Below are 23,544 nucleotides of genomic sequence, written 5' to 3' on the forward strand. Positions count from 1 at the left end.
AGAATTAATAGATTCATGAACTTCAAAAGTATTGTGTCAAGTTCATTGCAAAAATATGCTTTGTAATGCTTAAACTTTAATTACTATCTTCCAAAAAAAAAAAAGACTAAAGGTAAATCAGCTGAACTTCACATGTCATTCAAAAATATGTAACACCTTGAGGCCTGACTGCTGGGAAAGAATGAAGTCAAATTCTCTAAAAGGCCCATTTCATGTCTCTCAGCTATCCCCCACAAGAAAGAAGTGTCTCAGACTTGTTATTCTGAGATTTGTTTCCTTTCCGTGCCACAGATGTTCATTTTGACCTTGGTGGGGAAGAAACTGTGCCTCAGTTCTCACTTATAAAAGAAGGGCAATGCTATTTCCTATTCTTCCTCCTCTGAGTTTCTTGACTACATGCTTCTGCCAGACAGGGCATCTATCCATATTACACCCAGCACAGTGAGGACTATATTTAGGTTACTCCCCAAAAGCACAGTATTGCAGATGCACAGCCCTTATTTCTTATAAACTGGTCATGGCATTTCTTATTCGGTGTTGCCTGATGCTGTATGTGGAACATCAAAGTGCAGGAGCAAACGACTGTCAGGCAACGCTAGGAGAAGCACGACACAAACTCCAGTCATGGTCCTGCTGCCATTCCAAGAGGAAAGGCTGCTGGGTGAGTGGAGAAAAATGAGAAGGGAGAACCTGGCACTAGTATCTATACAACAACAACAAAGAAGAAGATGATGGGAACTTTTTTTTACTACATCACTGAAATCTGGAAAACAGGCCCTTGCTTGAAGAACTCAAAATAAGAGCAGACAACAGAGACCAAAAACGAGGCAAATGGCGAGGGACGAAGTAAATTTCTTTTAAAATGGATGTGTGTAAATATGCAAGCATGTCCCCATTCCGGGTTGGTTTCTTATGATTTCTTCAGTGTCTCCTCTTCCACGTGGGAGGACCAGAAATTGAATCCTATGCCGCAGTCCCATTCGGGTGTAAGGCATGCGCAGTGTGCTCAGCTCCAGGGAGGAAAAATTATCCTTTGCTGACCGATTTCTGGAGCTCTGTTCAAACGTGGGTGGGGGGTAAAGAACTCGCTCCTTCTTGGGGTGCTGTCGTCAGCTATCATGCACAATTGCCGTTTGCCACTTTCACCCAATGACCACCAACAATGGAAAAGGTAAATTAATAAGTCCTTTCTTTCCTTTTGCTTAATAAAAATCTGGCTCCCTGTAATCCAGTATTCTTTCCCAGTACCTCTAAATTGTTACCATTTAATGACAGGCAACTGTTATAGACAATTTAATGTAAAACCATTATAACTATATAGGACTGCTCCTGGGATCATTCAGTTTGTGGTTTTTTTTCATTCTGGCTTTTTTGATACTGATGCATTACAACGACCACAGAGAATAGTTTTTATTCTATAGGGCTAAAAAAAGTCTCCTTTGTCACTTGAACTGTAGATCATACAGGCATTTCTTATTACAGTGTGCTCAATATATTAAATGTTACAGCAAGTGTTGAGATGTAATGCATATGGAAAGTAGAATGGTATATGGCAGAGGAAAAACAGGCATACACAGACCCTGGTGTCTGTTTCTGGCACATCATTTTATCTCTCTGTGACTCTTTGTATTCCCTCTTCCCATTCATGTTTGTCTTAGCTATTTTCTTGTTGTGATGGCTGTCATATGTTACTGCTTGCACAGTGATTATCAAACTCGAAACTGGACTGCCACTGTGTCCCACTAGATGTTACTATATTTAAAAATATGGAAGGTTTGATATGGTTTCTTTTCTTGTAAATATATTTATTTCATACTTTAATCTAGGAAGTTGTGAAGAGTAGTTTTCTTTATCTGCACTACCGTGAAGCGAGTTCACATAGCCATCTACTTAGCATCTACTAGAAGAACTTTTCAGGAAGATCTTTCTCATCACCTTCACATGAATAACTCTCCATTTGTAGCTGAATTGATTAGTAATTCTATAAATGTAGAAGAAGATAACAGTTTTTCTCCCAAGAAAAAAAAAAAAATCAGTAGTACCAGGCATGGTAGTATTTCAGGTTAACCAGGCATGACTTTTTTTTTGTGGTGTGAACCTGACTTTTTTTCAGTAGCAGAAAAGTTCATTTTCTTTTCTTTGTGTTTTTTTTCCTGAGGAAGCTAAACATAGCTGTAATTCTTAAGCTGTAAAAATGGTGAATTGTTCATAGCTACATTGGAAACTTTGAGATGGGCCTAGTCCTCACACCTTTTGACATATCCAGAAAGCAAACCCAGACTTAACAGCTACATCAACTTCAACAACAGAAAGAAAATAGTAATAGCAAGGTCCAATTTGGGATCCTGTGTCCAAAATCTTTCTTTATTACCTCTGTTATATGGCTAAAAGATAAAGAAAAAAAGTAAAAGGACTTGCTTCTCACTGTGAGCAAAGTCACAGAGTCATAGAAAACCTAACAGCTAAAAGCATTAAAACTGTTTTGAAGACTCCTGCTCAACCCAATAACAAATTTAGGCAGATAGAATTCCATTCTAACTAGTCCACATTTCTTTCTCAGAATTCACTGACCTGATCTAACAGACTATTATTCCAAAATCAGATTAGCATCTTTCACTGTCTGACTTTGCTTTTACGAAGAAGATTGGATTACTAGGGAATAGAACTAGAAACATTGCACTGGAAATGATATAGATGTGAAGTATAGCTATTTCTACCAGGAGTCTCAACATATTGTTCTGTTACCACTTACAATTTGGCTAGGAGTTGTGCTTAACCTGAGGTTCTTTCAGTTCTTCCTATTATTGTATTTTAAGAGCATCATAAAACTGTTTTATTTCAAAGACACAAAAATGCTTACTTCTTTGCTTTTGTGCTCTTTTTCTACAGCAGCTTTCCAGCTTTGATACGTAACTCCTTGTATTAGTTTCTTTGCCAACCCACAGCTATAGAATCCTGTCTAATGATTCACCTGCAATAATAACTTATTCTGAAGAATTATGCTAATCTACTGATCTTCCTTCAGTGGCTGTGATTCTCTCATGATCTTTCATAATTTTTCTGTTTAATTCAGTGCAACATTAAGAGATGCTTCACAAGAATAGGAGCATGATGCCATTCCTAAAAGCTATCCAGCGCTCAGAAATATTCTCCTTAGTATAGTGATCAATCTAGATTTTTTTTTCTTATACTTTGATGCGTTAAACAGCAAATTAAATGTAAATGTAGCATGTTGAAACAGTGATCAAATGTATTATTTCTGTTATGGCTATGTCAAACCGCTTAACAGAAATTGTTCTCTTCTTTTCAAAGATACTGTGTTTACACTAAGCAAGAGATGCTCTGTCCCACAGACCTGCTTTTAAATAGAGTAAGGTATACAAACTGATCAGGGAAATACTATTCCCATTGCATATTTCAGTAACTGAGATGGAAGGAAAGGGATAGAAACGTAAAAAAATTAAGTGCTGAGACATGAGCATTATAGTGCACAACTATGGTGTTATAATGTGAAAAGTTACCTTGTTAATTATTGTATGATAGTATTGATACCTGCCTTTCTGCAATACAGACTGGCCTCATAATCACATCATGATAACTGCCAGTTTATTGTCTGGGAAGAGGAGGATATTTCAGAGGCAGTAAAATACTTTTCTCCTTCCCAGAAGTGAACAAAGTTACTGATTTCATTGCATATATGACAGCTTTCAGAATATGAATTAGATCACTTTAAAACCTAAACATTAAATATTGTGCAATGTTAGAGTGAGACAGCAGAACTAACAAAATCAAACTATTATTCAGTGGAGAAAAGAAGACTTTGTTCAACTAGTTCTGTGCTCCACCTAGTTAAACTTTGCATCTTTTCTATGTAGTGAATTAGTATATAGTTTATAAAAAGTCTTAACACAGTGGCCAGCTTCCACATCTTAATTACATTTGCTAGAAACGGTTAAAGCTTCATCCTTCTCAGTTGATGGTGAATGCGGTAATGTGAAAGATCTTAAAAGTGTGTTTTGGTATCTATTGTTTTAGATGCTTATGCTTCGTGTTTCATACAATTTCAACATGATTCTTATTATTGAAACAGTGATACTTTAATTTTGATACTTGGAAGAATAAGAATGAAATATTTGTTTTGCTTTCAGCAAGGCTAACACTTTCCATTATCCCCCTTCTTGCTCTCAATTAAATGTAATTCCTTAAATTCTCTTTACAAGAGGAAGGCATTCATTCCCACTGTTACAGTGGATACATATTGAACACACTACTATACTTCTGTTGTACACAGTAAATGTTCTGATTTGATTTTTCTTTTTCTCAGAAATCATTGTAGGGGTTTATTTTTGATGGAACTCAAGAAGTGTAGGCTTTTCTGGCAGTGGGGGAGGATTAAGTCAATCAAAATTAAATATCTGTTCATTCTAAAGGAATGTAATTTGCATAGTAGAAGATTATGCTCTCCTCTCTTACATTTCTTTCAGTTTCTCTGTAGTTGCATGGACATTCTTCCTCTCATATTGCATAACTCTACAGCTTCATATTTTTCTTATTTATTTTAGATCATTCTTCATTCTTGTATTTAACTCATTCTATTTTTACTTCACTTTCTTGCCCTGCCTTATTTCTATTTCTCTCTTAGCTCTGTATTTTTCTCTCTTGTTTTTTGCCTACCGATCTAAGACATCCATCCCATAGATGGGGGGATGTATTCTGCTCTCATTCTAAGAAATACATAACAACTGTATTGCCAGAAAGAGGTGTGCAATGTCTTTCCATTCAACTTCTATTACGTTAGTCATAATTTCTGAAACCATAGTCCTCTTTCCTTTCAGACCTTGGCAAATTTCTTTTACCTGTCCTCACCCTTTGTCTTTCATTTTACCCCTGCATGACGGTCAAATTATTTGTCACCGGTCACCGCCTTGTTCTTAGCTTCCTGACAAAACAGTGCAGTAGCCTTTAGAATTCCACTGCAAATAATATGCTTTTTGGAAGAAACGTGCAGTTGCTGATGTTCATCTTGCAACACTGCCTGAATGTTAGATAATATGTATTTCCTAGCCAATATTTTGTAATTACCCAAATAAATATTTTATATTATAGACTAAACACTCTCATTAACTGCCTTTGAAGAAAACAGTACCTGTATATTTTCCTTTCTTCTATCTTCACCAGTGACGTAAAGGTAGGACACATAAGAAGGGAAATGGATTTCAGCCCATTCCATCCTTCACCAGCCTCCTAGAATCTAAATGCATTTGAAAACTGAAAAGGTTTTGGCAACAAAATATTTAGAATTAAGTTGCATACTGTAATGGAAGACTTCCTATTTTTAAATTTTTTCAAAATGTCTGAACTCCATCTTTGTGGGTTTCGTCATCTCTGGTTTCCTGTATATAAGTGTAGTTTGCTTACTGAGTGCAATAGGATCAATTATATACAGAGCTCGAAAGTGCTTCTCACCCCACTTCTTGATAGATAATCTGTAACACTTCAAAAGCTCTCTAAATCTGGGCAAGTCACACATAGGAAGAATCCATTTTTCTTTACACTGTTCAACAATGTGCAAGGCTGAGGGAAAATAAAAAATAATTTCATGCTTTTCTAAAAGAAAATGTGTAACTGTGTCAGGGGACACACTACCCACTTCTGCCCTTTCACCCCTCCATAGATTTGCAAGTTCCCTTTATTTAACATGGATCTAATTTTTTTGTGGAAGAAGAAGTGAGAAGAGAGTCAAAAGGTTCTTCCTAAATTTTTCTTTCTTTCCAAAGTAAAAAATTATATTAATCAAAATATAGGATAAAGTACAATTCACAATACATATTACTAACATTTCAGGAATACTCCCTAGAGAAGGGCTTCTCAGGCTTTTTAAGCAATGTCTCACTTCACTGAAAAATTCTTCATGGTATTCATCATAGTATATACACAACTGCTTCACAAGTACAGAAGGCCAGGCCCTTGTACACTGTTACAGCTTCATACTCTATGGTATAATTTACACTAGTTGTTAAGTCATTTTATCAATCAAGGAGAAAAAGGAAAAGCAAAACATCTTCAAAAATGGCTGTTTGTTGCTATATTCAGTAAGGTGATTTATATCAGAAAACACTATCTTGTTTAAAATTCACATTTCAGTTTATTCCACATTGAGTGCCTTTTCATTATTCCAAAATATTTTAGACTCATAGAAACAAATGCAGTGCATTTGCATCATATCACCTGTTGTACCTGTCTGAGTATCTAATTACATGTAGACTAATGTCTGTCACTGATGTGACTTTTTTTTCATCTTAATGTGTACGATGCAGTATCTCATTTTATTAAGTTATTACAAGATGCCTGGCCCCTTTTTGAGGAAGTAAAGAAGATATTTTAGCCTTCTGATACTATCTGAGAAGACTAAGACAGGAAAAGCTTTGTTCTAGAAAAGAATTAGAGAGAAGTCACATTCTCATTTATTTCTGTCTGGTTGTGTTGCAATGTTTTTTTGAGTTTGGGTGTGCAGTAAAAAAGTTCAGGTTGGCAGAAAGCTAGGAAAGAGGTTTTATCTCATGTATGGTAGAAGAGAACTGGTTGAATCTGAAAAGGAAAAATTAATCTGAGGGTGACAAGTAAATGATTTGCCATGACTGGAGGGAGATGGCGCTGGCAGTGAGCTTGAGGAGCAGCAGAAGAGACCCTGAGCATGGATGCATATAGTCCAAAAGCTACTGAGGAGGAATGAGGCTTGACTTGAAATATTGCTTAATGGTGTTACATGGGACTCAAGAGAAAAAGAGATGTACTGGGAGTTACTTAACGTTTTTCCTCTTTTTATCAGTCTAGATAATCTGAAACAGTGAATGGATTGGATGAAGGAGTGGACCACTGGGTGCTGGTAAGGCACTGGAGGAGGAATTACATAGCTCTATTCTTTCTTCATCATAACAAAGAAATTGGGAAGGAATGCTTTAACACCAGAAGTCTTTACGATGGCCTTAGTTCCTGAGGAGTTAATCTCATGTTCTGATGCTTACTCCCAAGCATTTCTCTCTCCTGTACAATAAACCTCACTGTCCTTCTGGCAATTACAGTCTGCCAGAAGACAGGCATTAACCATAATCTTTTGCTGAATGCCTACATGTTTAGAGGATCTAAAGCCTTAGATGATTCATTTGCTCATTGGCCTGAGCCACCTATGCAACTGAAGATAAGGTTCAAGTCCCTGAACTTAATTTGATCCTATGGGCTAACCAGTAGAGAAAAGCATGAGAGCTGGATGTCATAAGGATAACCCAAGTTGCCCAGCTGATAGGCAGAAGCACTCCATACAGTTGATATTTGCTGATAGGAAAAGGTTTATTTGCTGCTTTGCCTTTCCTGTGGGGGAGAGTAAGAAAAGATGTGGTTTCTTGAAGCACCAGCTGAGATGAAATCCCTACTCTGTTAAATAAAGGCAGTTCCTGAGCAAAAGAAAACAGAGCAATGGAAAATAATACATTTTGCAGATTAGGAACTGGAAAGTCCTCATTTTCCTCTTCTGGGTTCCCCCCATCTTACCTCCCTCATGCCCAGGGGTACTGCCAAAGCCAATGAAGATTTCAGGGTTTTGTCAGAGTCTGCAGTACTTCTTACCTATTATTTTTTCCCCCTTACTGCCTTCAGAAAGGGTTTTAGTTCTCAGACTCGCAACTTATTAACAGAGCTCAGATCGTTCAACCTCCCATATCCTGACAGGTCATGCCCTGTGGCAAAGATGAGCTCTCATGATTCCAGGCCAGCCTGCTGGTTTCAGCCAGGCCAGAGGAGATGTGCCAGGAGACAACCACCAGACATGCCTCAGTCTTGGAACCGTCCTGTTCTGTGCAAGCACAAAAGTAGGCTGTAATAAAAATTGCAATGTGTTTTCTCTCAGTTCTGTACTCTGCCAGACAGCAGCACAAATATCCCTTAGGTGAGCAACGAGGCAGGCTGATAGCCTGCAGGATCTGTGTCTATATTTTGGCCAATATATCAGTCTGCCATCCTCTTCTTCCATGTGTGTGCGGGCACATACACACACACCCCCCAGATGACTCCTTTGCATCTGGCAGCGAGGTGGATCCCAGGATGTATGTGCTACAAACAAGTTGAAACCAGAGCAAAGTCTAGGAGGGACCTTCAGAAACGGTACTGAAGTGCCTGCAGACATGCCTGCATGTGGGAGGGTGCCTATGTGGGTGCAGCTGAGGCAGCCTGGAGAGTTTCTCAGGACAAGCGGTGGAGACTCAGATTGGGGACGGGACACCAGGCCTTTAGATGGTTCTCAGGAGGAGGAGGTTGCCAAAACAGTACAGAGATGTCCAGTTCAACAATACAAAAACGCAGCACTCCCAAGTCCCTGCGCCCAGCCGAGCGCTCTGGCTGTTCCCTGGCACCATACTGGCATAAGAGCCAGGCCTCCTGTGCCCCTTGCTTTTTGCAGGAGAAAGCCTAAACACAGGGAGCTGCAGAGAGCTCTGCTCTGGGTGATCAGGGAACCTGAATATCAGGGTTTGCCCTGAGCATGCCAGGCTGTCACTTTAGAAGCAGCTTAAGTGGCCTACCCAGAACAACAAAATAAACCTATAGACCCTGATCATTGGGTCATCACAAGCCAAGGTTGGTGCTTCAGTTGCATAACCAGCGTTTTCTGTGTTACTTGAGGTAAGCTAACAGATACCTTCAACTAAAATGTGAGGGGGCTTGATTTCAGAGCTATGAAAAACTGTCTTTTTAAAAAAGAAAATCCTCATCAGACTCCCATAAAGTAGAAATGGCTAAGGTGATTTTCTCCAGCTTCACTACATGAGTCACGCTTGGATTGACACTAAACATCAGCTTAAAAGGAATTATTTTGAAAGTTATAATGGTGTTTCAAAATGAAAGCCTCCTACAACTTTAACTAGAAAATCATGACTGATGTCTTTAGTACAATTAAATGAAGCATTTCAGAAACTTCCACAGTATAAGTGATGAATGAAATGAAAAATCACAGCCCATTGAACTGATAATACCACTATATTAAAACAAAGTATCTTCAGGGAATAGCTATTTAAATGTGCTGATATTTATGTCCCCTCTCTTCCTTCCTTGAATACAAACAATTTAAACATAATATCTCCTGACAAAGCACATAAGGAACAACCCCCTCTAGAATACTTCTTCCCTCCTCCCCCTTCTTTCTCTTCCTCTCTCTGAAGAGACAGGAAAAATACTGGAAGCACCTGGTCCAAATTCTCCTCTTTGCTTCTCCATGATAGTAATATTGCAAAAGCCCTAATGAACACCTCTATGGTCACTATGGGTGAACCTCAACACAGAATTAATCTACTTGGATGTTTTTGGCTTTGTCCATAACTGTATCGGCCTGAAGGCAGATCTGAATTTCTCAAAAATCACACAAAGATTTTGCTATGTTCTGCTGGATCAAGTATGTAAAAATTGTAAATGTTCACCTCAAGTTTTACTTTTTTTGCCCAAGATCAGCAGGAAAAAACCCACAGTATATCAATAAACTGTGTTAGAGACACAGGAAAATCTAAGTCCAAAGTAGGTTTAATTAGAAGTCTTATTTCTAAAACTTTGGGATGTGCAAAGCATCTTGTATAGAGTCTGTATAGAGTCTGGGTTTTACTATAATATTACCTGTCGAAATGTCAGCTAGAGGTACCTACTGTTCCCAGAAAGTGGGCACCGTGGGTTTTAATTTCACTCCTTTCCTGAAAAACATTTTTTAAATATTGTCATTGTAGTTCAGCATAAAATACACTTTTCACTAACGTAATCCTCTCACAAAGGAATGCTTAATGCAAATAGGTCTGAAAGCAAAAAGAAAACCCACTAAAGGAATAAAAGTGAAAAATGGCAACTTTGGGACTGTAGCTGAGGTACTGAAGCAGCCAAAGCATCTAAGTAATTCTGTTTCATAAAAAAGTCCAAGGTGAAAGAGGACACTATCTCCTCAAACACCAATATATTCTGGCTGACTAACTTAGATCAGTGATGCTTTACTTGAGAATAGCAGCAAGCAAAGCAAAGAATTTTTGTAAGGCTGAGTCAATTAAAAAAAACAACAACTGAACAACTAAACTACCCAAAACATGAGGTAGGGAGTTTGTGATAAATTTCCAGAGTATGAGTGACTAAGTACGACTCTAGTCAAAGCACTAGAAGAATAAGCTACCTCTGCTCAAAGTCACATACTGACAGGTATCTAGCAGTGCTGTGTGAACAATGAAAAAAGCCACGCCGTGTTTCAGAAAAGCTTTAAAACTGGCCTTCATTCTGAATTTTATGGAGGAAAAATCCAAAGTTTTTTTTATCTTGAATTGACTGGTTAGAACCACAATGGTGCACTGAACCCTGCTTTTCACATACAAAACTAGTTTCTTCTGAAATATCAGAAGAGGACATCATCAGAAAGTAACTCTAATTGCGTTACTTTAAAAAAAAAAAAAATTCTAGCAAAATCATCTCAATTTCATAAAATATTTTTATAACAGAACATCCCATTCTGATCCCCTACAATACCAGTAGTTTTTTAAAGATGCAGACTCTGGAGTTGCTTGTCCTCCACAGTAGTAAAAGCATGTCTCGCTTCCTAATATGAATAGGTCCTATCATAGGAAGAAATCATAACCTGTTTTGGAAGGGGAGGCAGTGGGTTGGAGAGAGCACAGCATGAGGGGAAGGTATCAAGGAAGGCAGGCAGGAAGTTAGATCAAATTCTGTATCTGCAGTTCACGAACCTTTTAGAAAACTGCTATTCACAGTCCTTTCCAACAGAAACTTCTGGAATGGGGACTTATCAGAAGATAATAAGGTGATTCCTTCCCTGTAACTTATACAAACAGATATTTATTTACCATTTCTTGATATTTTAGCAGTATATTGTCTGCTCCGTATGTGGTACAGAATGAGGTTATCATGTCTCATCATCTTTCATGTCAATCAATGTGAGGTCTACTGTAGCTACCACATCTCTTAACCATATGTCATTTATTTCCTTAGCACTCATTTTAACTAACATATGTATTTACAGCATACTTATATACCAGATCCCAAGTTCTCCCTTCACATGTAATCCTCCTGCCTGCTGTCATTTTCCTCAGAAAATGTCTCATTCAGTGATATTTTGGAATTTAATTTCAATAAATAAATTGGTCAGATCAAGCTCTCCTCTATAAACTGGAAATAGAAAATTTGTAGGAATTTAATATTACTTCACAAATATTTCTTCCCTTTGCAATCACTCAATCCTTAAATACACAGTCCCAGGTGCCCTTTAACTAGAGGAGAAGATTGAAGGGGAGAAACATCTAGTGATGAAAATGACTGCAGCAAACCCCAAATTGCGGTGGATAAACCTGTATGTTCAGCCCTTCACTACCACAGTATTTAATAGTTCATTTGTCAATATTTATTCATTTTTTACCAGCAGGTTTGGGAATGAAGAACGTAATGGCCAAACGGACACTACTTCTTTCCAGCTAGCCAGTCCTCTACTCTAATGAACTTTGAACCTCCTGGATCTTGCTCAGACCTGCCAGGCTGTGGTTCCATGTAGCTGGCTTTTTCCAGCTTGCTGCTTCAGTAAAATTTAATCCAAATCCAGAAGTCCATACTCCCCATTTTAGATGTCACCAGGTCTACTTTTGCAAAGGCAGCTCCAAGTAAGCTTATTGATCGCTAGACAGGAAACCTGGAAAAAAGGAGATTAGCCAGGATAATGTGTCCTCTGTCTTGTTGAATAAGGGCCTGCCCACAACAAGTTTCTTTTCCTTCAGCAGCATCTTTCGTAATTTTCCTCCTTCTTAAAATCATGCAAAATCTGCAACACTAAATATTTTAAAAATATAGAACAAATTTCAACACAACACAAACTGCTACCACCAACTTCACAGGCATGAAAACATAGTACATCCAATCTACAGAATAAACCTTTTGCTTTTCTCCTGTCAAGAAAGGAGTTTCTGGCCCTCTTCCCCTGGGCTTTCTGTACAGAATGACAAAATTTGAGGCCATATTCAACTACTGGTTATCCACAGATGACCATTTGTCCAGCTCGGGGGGGGGGGGGGGGGGGTGTCACAATTCTTTTACAATGCCTTTTCGTGTTCCTCAGAATTTAGAGTTACACCTTTATGCTAAAACAGAAATAGATAGAGCTGATGATAAACCATCTCCTCCTCCAAAGTCTTTAAAGATAACGGGATTTGGATATTATCAAGGATCCCAGACCTCTCTTCTCTGTTCATTTTACAGGTGCTACACCACACAGGAAAGCAGTGAAATAAGTGGGATCAGTGGAAGGAAGACCTTCTTCTCATCTCTCAGCAAGTATGTCTTTCCTTTGCTTTTCTGAGCAGCAAGATGGCAACTCTAAGGTTCTTCTGAGATGTGTTGGCATCAACTTTATGTGGATAAAGACTAAAATACCTAAGGTTTATTGCTATGCCTACAGCTTCCAATAATATCAGTCCTCATTGCCAGGCTGACAATTTCAAACATGCATTTGAATTTAAGGAGCAGAACTTTGGCACCAGTGTGAGATGAATTACCACAGCTAGCCTGTGGACATCTTAGGGAGCTCACTGCAAACTGCAGGTGTTTGGGATATTTGATAAGATGCTCCCTTCAATTCAACACTTGGGCAGTGGTGTAGAAGCTTCAGGCTTTGGAAATGTTAAGCTCCTTCTTGTGTTGTTTAATTCACAGGCAAACAGTCCACTGTGCTATTTTAATTTCAGTTATTTTTGAAAAAATGAAGATTGTGTTCTGCTAATGACCAAACTTATTTAGCAAAAATAGCTTTTTAATATGGGACAATACACTCTTGAGAGACTACAATCGGTATTGTTGCTAAAACTGCTTGTGCTAAGAAGTGGGTCTCTGAATGCAGACTCTTAAAGTAAAAGGGAAACTGCAGTACATAACAATTCAAAAATTAAGTCTTTAGAGCCAAAGCTGTGCTTTTTTTAGCATCAAAACATCTTATTAGACTATTAAAGGAAAGCTTTGCATCTTGTCAGCAGCTGTTTTGGGTCATGGGTATAAATATTTCCAAGTAATTTGTGGCCAGAGAACATACTCTGATTTTGTTCAGGGATTTAGTATTTCAACTATTTGTTAAATGTCAACTTCTACAGCAAATAAACAAAATTTAATACCCCACATGGAAAACTGCTTACAGAAAATTATTCTGGCAAATGGTGCTGTGCATCTGAAATACTTCATGACAATCACGACGTGTTTTCACGGTTTGTATTCATGATGATAGTTATGTTGCAAATTCTACAATAAGTTTAGATAATAGCATATACTTCCGTTATCTGTGCTCATGCCTTCCATTTTCACCTTCTCATTTTTATGCCTATTGCCAATTTATAAACACATGTTACCAGAATAAATCTTCTAGGCCACTATTCTCTACTTTGATTTAAAAATCCCTACATTTTCTAGTATGGGAACAGTCCTCTAACTAGTAACAGACACTACTGACAACAGACTTGGGGTTTTTGCCTTTCGTGTCCCTCTCTGGAGATCTGCAAACCATATGTAGAAATACATTGTCCCTAGTCTCTAACACATCTCTCATGAAAAGCAGTTTTATAAATAATGTACTTTAAAAAAGCTCTGTATCTGTGGCTCAATTTAACTTGCAGCAGCAATATGCCATATTTCTGATTGCAGGTACTTGTACAGCTGATGAGAAATGATGATTCCAATGGCAGCAAGGTTACTGATCAGTATTCTTCAGTGGGAGTGAAGACGGCACAGCTGTATGCCAGGTTATTGGGAGGAGACCTCGTGATGTGTCTGCCTAGATCTCCAATAACAAGCTCTCCCCAAAAGACTGAAGAGTTTTCAACTCAAAAAAGTCAAAGTTTATTTAAATGAAAACTAGAAAATTGGTCTGTTTAAATACAGAAAACTCATCACATGGTGAGTTAGGAGTAAAAAGATTTGTACACAATTCTCCCACAAGAACAGTGCCCTTGCAGGCAAGCCTTTGCTTCCAGTTCTGATTTTACCCAACTCAGTGAATGTCTGACATACGACAAACTCTGCCCAGTCTCCCTTGGTCCCTGAGCAGCTTTTCCACCACTTAACACAAGGCAAGCTGCTGCTTGCTCCTCAACCTGCTACACCCTGCAGGACAAATATCTCCCAATGTCAGAAAAGTGTTACCTTTCATGTGGCTCTACCTCCACTTCCCACAATGTCCTTAAAGGAACATAAAAAACTGCAAACGAAAATGGATAACCAACTTTCCTTGTGGTTATATTTTTAACCTACACTTCCACAAGCTAAAACACTTGGTTTCAAGTTTTTGACAGTACCAAAAAACCACCCATTTCCTTGATATATCTCAGGAAAAAACTTTGCTGCCAGCTTTCTCATCAAGACACAATGTACCTCTAAGAATAGACTTCACCCTGGTTTCTCTTTACTTTAAAAAAAGTTATTTTTGTAACGTCCCTCCTTGGTTTTGTGTTTGGGGTTGTTTTTTAACAATCATGACCATTTTGCAGTGAAATAGCTGTCCACGATGATGTTAACCCCCCTCAGAGGTCTCGTGCTAGCTTACAATTTGATAGCAGGGGCCAGGATAAAGACAGAAAGAATATACTCAGTACTGACTTGACTTCCCTGCACATCTCAGTTCTGCATATTATTAGAACAGCTGGCACTATTAGAAATTTCATTCTTGTCTGTACATTACCCAAAAAACTTGTTTACTGTTAGAGGTGAATCACTGCCTGTTTTGTATACATGCTAGCATGTACAGAACCACCCATATCATCAGACAATCTAGATGTTCTATACAAAGCCTCCTGAGTAAACAGCAAGGTACAAGAAGAAAAGCAAAGCTGCTGCACTCTTTAATATTGTTGTGTTAGTTCAAACAGAATAGAAACAAATTTTCCCTATGACATATTTAATTACTGGAGTCTTTTGGAAAGGAAAACTTAACCTTCGTTGTAAGAGTTTGCTCGGAAAATTTTGTCTTTTTTTTTCTATCTTCAGTATACATAGGAATAGATATACTATGAGTCAATCATTTAGAAATAGTTGGCTATCCAGTACAACATGGAAAACTAAAACTTGTAAGCTTTCCAGCTGAAAGAAATTATCCTCACCTTACAAATAGTAGTGACCATTAGGACAAAAGTGCAATGAGCATTGCTTTATGATGCTTGTGCTTTGTACATTCAGATATCAGAACTTGTAATTTTCCTCCCCAGTCTTTCCTGTATGACAACTGTGCCTTGGCAGACTAAACTGTTTCTCAAGCTCTTTTATGTTCATGTAAGACCTACAATGGCCAGCTTGCTCTTCAGATTTCCTAGTCCACAGAGGAAGGACCAGATCTTTGTGTGATATACTGAGAGGGAAAAAAAAGAGGTGTTTGTAGATGAAAGACAGCACCATATGTACAATATCAACTGCAGATGAAATGGGATATTATGTTTCAAAAGTTGCCACAAATGTTTCTGATAAAATGTTTCAAACTCAACAAGAATATGAAAAATAATACTGGATTTCTTTTAAAGAAATCAGATATTCTCCCTACATAATTTACAGGGATTTTTATCAATAAGTTTCAGAGAAAATTATTCTAGAAAAGTCAAAGAACATCCCTTGATTAATTTCTGTTCCTCTAGAAGGTTGTGAGAGCATGCTACCAGTGATATAATAACCTTGCTTCAAACACAGTATAATGACTACAAATGCTTTGATGTTTCATTCTATGATACTCATTCAGTTCAAGAAAAACACTCCAGGAAAATATAGTTTGATACCAATGTACACAGGTTACACTACACCATGCCAGTATGATATGTATTTGCATTTTTGTGATTTACATTAGGAGATATTTCTGAAAGCTCCCTTCAAAAACTAAAAGGAGTGTTTCTAGAACTGTATTTTTCCTGTGAATCTTGAAGCAAATCCAACCTCACTTACGGAAACTATTTTTGTGACCCTGACAGGAAAAAAATCACTTTTTAAATGTCTCCAGAATGCCCTGCTTGGCAAAAATGTGAATTAGTGTTCCCTTACCTCTGACTATCAGGCTCCTTTGAAATGTCTGGATGAACCCCCAAGAATTAGAGACCCCAAAATCACTTCTGAAAACTCATCCAGTGTTAAATCCTGGTAGGAGCAAACAGAAGATAGTTTCAAATGCGGGGGGAAAAGGCAACATCCAATTTCAAAAAAAGGCTTTCATGTAAATGCGGTGCAATTGCAAATCTCCTGGTACTGACTGAACTACCCATTCATGCATACCTTGGAATGTTACCAATGGCAGTCACCTTTTCACTGCCACCTCTAGATTATCTTGCATCTCCACGCTTCATGACTCCCTTTCAGTAACACTACTTAAATGCATCCAGTATATAACAGCAGTAGAATAATCAATCTACAGATTTTTTTTGCATAACGTCTTCTAGCTTCCCGAACTTTGTCAGCTTCTACTGTGCAGCCACAAGACACACCTACCAAACTTCAGATCTTAAGCCTGTTCCCACTGCAGAAGGACAAAACTTCCACTCATTTTGGTGGTAAAAGAACCCCCTTTACTCCTGAGTTATGTCTTCACGAAATAGTCCATCTGTTTGATAAAATATCTTTTATTTGCTACCTCCCATCATACTTATTGTGCATCTGGCAGTCTAGTCATGAAGCATAATGTCTCTGCAAAGACATAACAAAACAATTCCTATGGCCAAGACCAGGTTACAGTGTAGGTAACTGCATCTCTTGCAGGCTCTCTGTATGACATGGGAGAAGATACCCGAGGATGCCACAGAAAGGTACCTGAAGAAGTATGATCATGTTAGTACAGCAAAACACCCCAGCTTCATTTACTCTTTTGGAGCTGGCTCTCAGTGAGAGATATGCATTGCACTGCCTTATACTACTTAATGCATCCAACTTCCAATTCAACTTCTTCATCCGAGGATTTGGGAGCAAAAATTTATGTTGTACCTCTTTTCAATGTAAATGATAAAATACAGATTGCAGAAGTGTTCAGCAAGCAATTCTCTGCAAAAAGAAACTACAACAACTTGAGGAACATTCTTTAAGTGGACTAAATTAGAAAAACTACATGGAAAGGAATAAGAACAAATCTAGGTTTTTTTCCACTTTAGTGTATCAATGCTTTCTGTGTCTTTCATAAGCTAGACAAGTTATTTACAGACTCAGAAAGAGTTGTTTATCAGGCTGAATAATGGAAAGAATGGTTCTTGTGCTGGTGGTGGTGGTTAGGAATTAGCTGCCATACTGATTCCAAAACTTTCTTCTGCAATATAGACCTTAATTGCAGTAACTCCATCACACACTTTTTCTATAGTTCCTTTTAGGTTTTTCCTAATTCCTCAGTTATTTCTGTTTAAATATATATACTGAACAAAATCTCATGGGGGGCACTGCTGGTGGGTGCCTATATTCTAGATCCAAAATATATTACATACTGGATCTTTTCATATCTATCTCTATATGTATATTCTACATGTATATTCTGAAGGAACTGAGCAGGGCTGGCAGAACAGACCGCAGCCTCTTCCACCCATGGCCTGAAAGCAGAAGAAGAGTTTCACACTGAATGGGAAGATACACAGGGCTCTTAGGTGCCATTAGGCTTAGGAAATCGCTGACAGGGTTTTCAGGTCACATTATCAGTTTTGGATGTAGGCAGAATTTAGACACCTGGATTCTACTGAAAGTGCTTAAGTCTTTATTTAAATTTAGTCCCAAGTTCTTCCTGTGAGGCACACTCTGAGGCCTGTTCAGTTCCCAGGCATGCACCAAGGACACTGGAAATGGGTGAGCTTTTAGGGACTGACATATTCTAAGGTGAAGCATAGGTACTCATACTTACCTGGAGTGTGGCAAAAGATACTAAACAGGGAGAGAGAGAGAGAGAACTGATCCTTGTGTATAAAATCTCAGGATCAAGAAAAAGGCCCGCTTTGGTATCATTTGCATACAAATTCTAAATCCTCATCAATTTAATGGAAGTCTGGAATACTCACAAATTGTTGGCTAAGATACAGACTGGAAAAGTTCCCCAAAAAGCGTTTCATTACTTGTGTGGGTGTCGGGAAAGTGTTATAATTCGTCAACTGTATCTGAGTAGTTATGTTACTTCGTCACTTTCTAAGCCAAAGAGCTATTTTTAAATTGAATTAAAAATTGCTACTTATGCAGTTATGCAGTGGATACTCTCCAAAACAGGATTTCTGTAGCTATCTTGGGTCAGAAGAACATGATGAATCAGCATGCAAACACCACCAGTTTAAATTCAATTAATTCCCTTTATATGTTCATTCACCCACTAAGATGTGGTTTGCATCCGTCCCTCATAGTTCACTCCCAATGTTCACTTACTCTTAAATGTAAAGGAATCTAAATGTGGTATAATTTATTTAATTCAGAACCGGAAAAGTGGAGCCTTAAGAGAAAAAAAAAACAAACACACTAATAAGAAATGCTTAAAGAAGGCTACTATTCACCGAGGCACAATTATCCTGCCAAAGTCTCTATAACTCCTACCTTTCACCAGAGCTACCTCTCATATTATGAATGGTGAGTACAGTGAAGGTAGTATTGATTGTCCAGGTATCAAGCTGTCTAGCCTGTTTAATCCTTATGAAATTTGAAAAGGGAGAAATACTCTTGTCTCTCCATCACATCTGTTTTAGTTCTGACAGACCTGCCTGTAGGCAGACAGTCTTCTTCCAAAGTGGAGGCTTAAATAAGATAGGGATACCTCAAAAATAAGATGCTCATCTCAGGTCACCCTGATAAAGATCTGTGGATGTTTTCGTGTTGTGAAATAAAAGGAAAGATATGATCTGAAGAAAAGCATAACAGTCTAAATCTTGGTATCGTTATGGACATTGTCTCATGATCTCCAAGAATTTAGTTCTTTGTGGATAATACAATGACCTTTTCAGACTAGCTGCTTTTTTTGTGCATCCTGTACAAAGTTAGAGATCCCCATAAAAGCATACTAGCATCTACTTTGCAGTCTTAACATTTACACAACGTAGAGTAGAAGCAACCGAAAAAGCATGAGTAGTGCTTGATGTGTCTGACTAGGAAAAAAAAGATGGGCTTTTTTTCAATAGCATGAAACCAGCCCATTTGTGGACTCCATGCTAATCTGCATCTTTCAGAGCTTTCCAACTGATAAATTCAGCTGGAAAACGCATCCGCTACTAAGGGCTGTACAGCAAAATATCTCTGTGTGCAATAGGCCTGCCAGCTGCTGGCATTTCAGGGCTCTCAGTGGCATGAGCTGAGTAGCACATATTTGTGCAAGGGAAACAAATCAAAAAGCCTCTTCAATTTACTCATTTTATCCTGTTTGGAAGGGTCTCAAAGCCTCTTTTTTACCAGCTATATTTGTTTGTTTACCAAAGATATTACCTCTCCTTACAAACCTTGCCTAACAGTTTGTAACAAACTTTTTTTTTTTTTTTTAAAGATTAATTGAATAATAACATTCTTTCAGCTATTTACCTTCAACTGATTCTCATATCTGCTTCAGGAAGAACCTAGAGGTTTAACAAAGAAAAATTTAAAATATCCAACTTATTTGTTGTCTCTGCACTGCCTGCGACAGCCTCATCTTTCTCTTCAGAAGAGACTTTACTGGATCACAACAAAGGCTTCCTAAACTGTCCTAAAGAGCCAGGTGGCAGTGCAATTCATAATTATTATTCAAAAATGTTCCTTTTTGCTCTGTATTAACCCTTCTCCCTAAACAAATGTCTCCTGTGTGACCTCAGGACACTTAATTGTGCTACAAAGTTTAAGTTATCTAAATGGCACCGAGGACAGTGGCCAAGATGAAGGATGGTGAATTTCATTCACTCCTTCCCTGCTTCTGGATTTCCTGGTTCATCTTGTATTTGTATTCTTTGCACTGAGTTAATAAGGGCTCTATCATCAGAGATCTTCTCCTTCTGGATAATGTAAGACATGCAAGTGTTTCCATCAAACCCATGAAGAATGGTCCTCGTGAAAATGGTCTGACCCTCTAACGCACTATATACATTGTGATTTGCAGCTCCTGCATCACATACAATACTTTATCCAGAGGCACTCATTTTCAGAGATAAATCTCCCTCACTGATCATTCAAGGCTTTCCTAACTACAGAAGTGTAAGAACAACTGCTGGTAAAAGAGCACCATCACAATCAATGCTACACTGGCAACATTTCATCATTCACATTTAATTTTCATCATTTCTCCCTGGTTTGCATATTTTGTACATATATGCTATTCAAAGATTAGTTAACATCCCAAACTAATCTTTGGCCTGACTGAGCAGCGTTACAACAGTATAAGATTATTTATTTTTAAAGAGGATTACAAATCATGGAGATTTTTTAATTCTTTATTGCCAAGTGGTAGAGACATTTTGCTAATGAATTGCTGGCTTGTCTCCTTTTGTTTATGATATCACCTATCTTAACTATATAACAGATTTCGGTGACAGAGGTTATAGCATCATGATTCACAGAATCTTAATTTCAAGTAGGGAGTAGACAACAATATAATGAATTATGAAGAGATCCTGTTCAATAAACTTTCAGGGATAGAAGTAGTAATGCAAAGACAAGAGGAGAATAATTCTGGTTTAAACCAGAACTTGTTAATGAAAACCATTCATTCATAATAGGTTATATTCTGTTCTAAATACATAGCCATATCTCTTGTTGGTATTTTGGGGGGACAGGGGAGTGGAGGGAGAATGGAAGGAAGACCGCAAGAGAAAGAGACGTAATCATCACTGTGACTAGTTCAGTCAAAGCCCCTGTTCAGCATACAGCAGTCACCTTAAATGTTAAGAGATTAAAAAAGTAAAATTAAATTACTCCAGTGCTACAGTGTGAATCAGTCACACATCCTTACTTGGGTGAGAAAGCTTAATTATGTTAACCTGTCTTCAAAAGGTTATTAGAAATGGAGGTGGAGAGCTCAGAGATGGACATCAAGAACAATCAAAGAATGGAAATACTTTATGTGGAGAGAGTGAAAAAACAAAATCACCTATCTTAAAAACAGGTAGGATAGAAAACCAGTGAATAACACTGGGAAGGTAGATAATCCTATTCATATTTTCTTACAATATTGGAATTAAATTAAAAGACAGCAAATTTCAAGGCAACAGAAACAACAACAACAAAATAATCCCACCCTTTGATACTCAGTTAAAGTCTGTATGTGGATTTCATTGCTACAAGATGCTTTGCAGCATTCAGATAACTGCTAGCCATTATAGAAGTCAGTAAATAAAGAGCACCAGAGCAGGGGCTGCTTATACAGAAATTAAAGTTCTGAAATAATTAATATAAACTGTGATGCTCCTTGGCATGAAACAACCTCCAGTTATTGTGGGAAACTCTTTTGAAAGACTGTTTCTTTGCAGAAACCTAAGGCAGAGTTCTTTCCAAAAACTTTCTGAAGTAGACGGTCAAGGCTACTGTTGGATATCAGACTTGATAAACTACTTCTACAGTGTAGTTAGGAAGTTCTTCAATTTCTGCTAATTGCGTTGAGTTGTAATGGAAATAGTCCCCCTCTAGATGCTAAAATTCTTGGCATGGATTTAGGCTGTGGAAGAGGGAAGTTACGGGCTGCAACTTACTTTAGAACGGGACCTGCACGGAATACAGGAATCTGTTAGCCTTCCTCTGCAGAGGAGAGCTTAGACGTGGGCAAATGCGGGATCTCAGGTGCGGCCTTAACATGAGAAATGAATGCCTAAGATCATCTTCTGCAGTCTGTATAGACCTCCTTATTGCTCCAGTGCCTGTATCTTTTGGAAGGATCTAAATGTCAATGAGCATAGCTTCGTTTTTAAGAGGGCAGAAGAAATTTTTTTAAAAAGCAAATATTTGAAAGCAATTTTTCCTTCAAACAACACACTATTTGTCAAAAGTGGTTCTGTTAGTTGAAATGGAGCTGTTCTGGGATTGTCCTAGAATAATGATAAAACCCTAATAAGCTATAATGCCTGCGCCTTCTCTGATCTGGTAAAACTCGGCTGAACTCAGTGAGGTTACACCGGCACCAGCTCCAGAAGAATCAGCTCAAATCTAGCTCTTGTATAAAGCAGTTTAAAGACATACGTTGCAGATTTTAAAGCGGCTGCAGACGCCCCACTCTTTGTCCAGAGCAACAGCGAACGTATACAGTTTAGCTCCAGTTTTGTTCTGATAGCCGGGAAGCTACCCGGGGGCACAACCGGCACCTGGGCCGGGGCAGCGGCAGGCAGCACGCGCTGCTCCGGCGGGCTCCTTCGAACGGGAGAGGCTGCAAGGCTTGCGCTCGCCTCCCTCCGTGCTTTTAGCGTGTCTACAGCTCATTTCCAAGGGACCCGGAGGAGGCAAAAGGGAGCCCTGGAGGAACCGCTCGCGGCAGGTCCCCAGCGCCGGCGGCCGCCCTCGGTCCGCGGGGCGGCGGGCAGCGGCGCGGTGCCAGTGTCCCGCGCCCCCCCCCCCCCGGAGTGCGGGGAGCGGCGGGAGGGCAGAGCGGGCCGCGGGGCGCCGGGGGTCTCACCTGTCGATACTTATCACGCAGAGAGTCATGATGGAGGCCGTGCAGCACATGACGTCCATGGCGATGAAGACGTTGCAGAAGAGGCGCCCGAAGATCCACTCGCCGCCGATGAGGTCGGTCACGCTGACGAAGGGCATGACGGCCAGGGCCACCGAGAGGTCGGCCAGGGCCAGCGAGACGATGAGATAGTTGGAGGGCTGCCGCAGCTTCTTCACGAAGCAGACGGAGATGACCACCAGGCAGTTGCCGGCGACGGTCAGCAGGGTGATGAGGGAGAGGACGGCCCCGATGACAACTTTCTCCACGTTGCCGTAGCTGAGGATCTGCTCCCCGCACTGGGAGTCGTTGGCGGGGAGGGGGCTCGCCGTGGGCAGCGCCGACGGGGGGGGCGACGGGCCCAGCTTCGCCAGGCTGCGCGGGGGCCAGGAGCCGGCGATCATCCTGCCGCCGCTCAGCGCCCGCGGGTCCTCCAGGACCGCGGGCCGGAGGTTACCGTAGAGGTGGCTGCCGTTGAGGGCGAGGACCATGCTGGCGTGAGCTGCCCATGAAGCCCCGCCGCCCGCCAGCCCGCCCGCCCGCCGGCTCTCCCCGCCGCCCGGGCTGCTCGGGCTCCTCCTCGGGCACCCGGCGCCGCCCGCCCCCTCGCAGCCGGCGGAGCGGCCCGCCGGGGGGGCCCAGCCTTCAACTTCCCCCGGAGCCGCCGGGCTCGCCCGCGGCGCCCCCCGGGCGGCCGGCGGGCGGGCGCGACGCCATCGCCCCAAGCCCGCGGGGAGAGGGGCGGGCGGGCGGGGGTGGTGGCCGCTCCCCGCCCACCCGCGCCCACCGCCCGCTCCCACCCGCGGCTGCTTTCTTCCGACGGCGGCGGGGGACGGGGTGGGAGCCGCTCCGCCCCCCCCGCTCCCTCCTCCCCCTCTGAGCGGCAGCTGGCGGGGAGCTCCCCTTCACCACGG

General features: G+C 40.1%; 1 protein-coding gene across 2 annotated transcripts in view; it reads right to left on the reverse strand.

Annotated features, from left to right (window-relative positions):
• Nucleotides 1-23,255, reverse strand: part of HTR7 (5-hydroxytryptamine receptor 7) — a 37,013-nt gene extending 13,758 nt beyond the window's left edge. For both annotated transcript variants that reach the window (XM_052799942.1, XM_052799943.1), the window contains exon 1: nucleotides 22,595-23,255. In XM_052799942.1, coding sequence (XP_052655902.1) covers nucleotides 22,595-23,121 — 527 coding nt within the window. In that variant the 5' untranslated portion in view covers nucleotides 23,122-23,255. The remainder of the gene's footprint in view (nucleotides 1-22,594) is intronic.
• Between the last annotated feature and the right edge of the window lie 289 nt (nucleotides 23,256-23,544).

Source organism: Harpia harpyja, chromosome 10 (assembly GCF_026419915.1).
Source record: "Harpia harpyja isolate bHarHar1 chromosome 10, bHarHar1 primary haplotype, whole genome shotgun sequence".
Lineage (NCBI taxonomy): Eukaryota > Metazoa > Chordata > Aves > Accipitriformes > Accipitridae > Harpia > Harpia harpyja.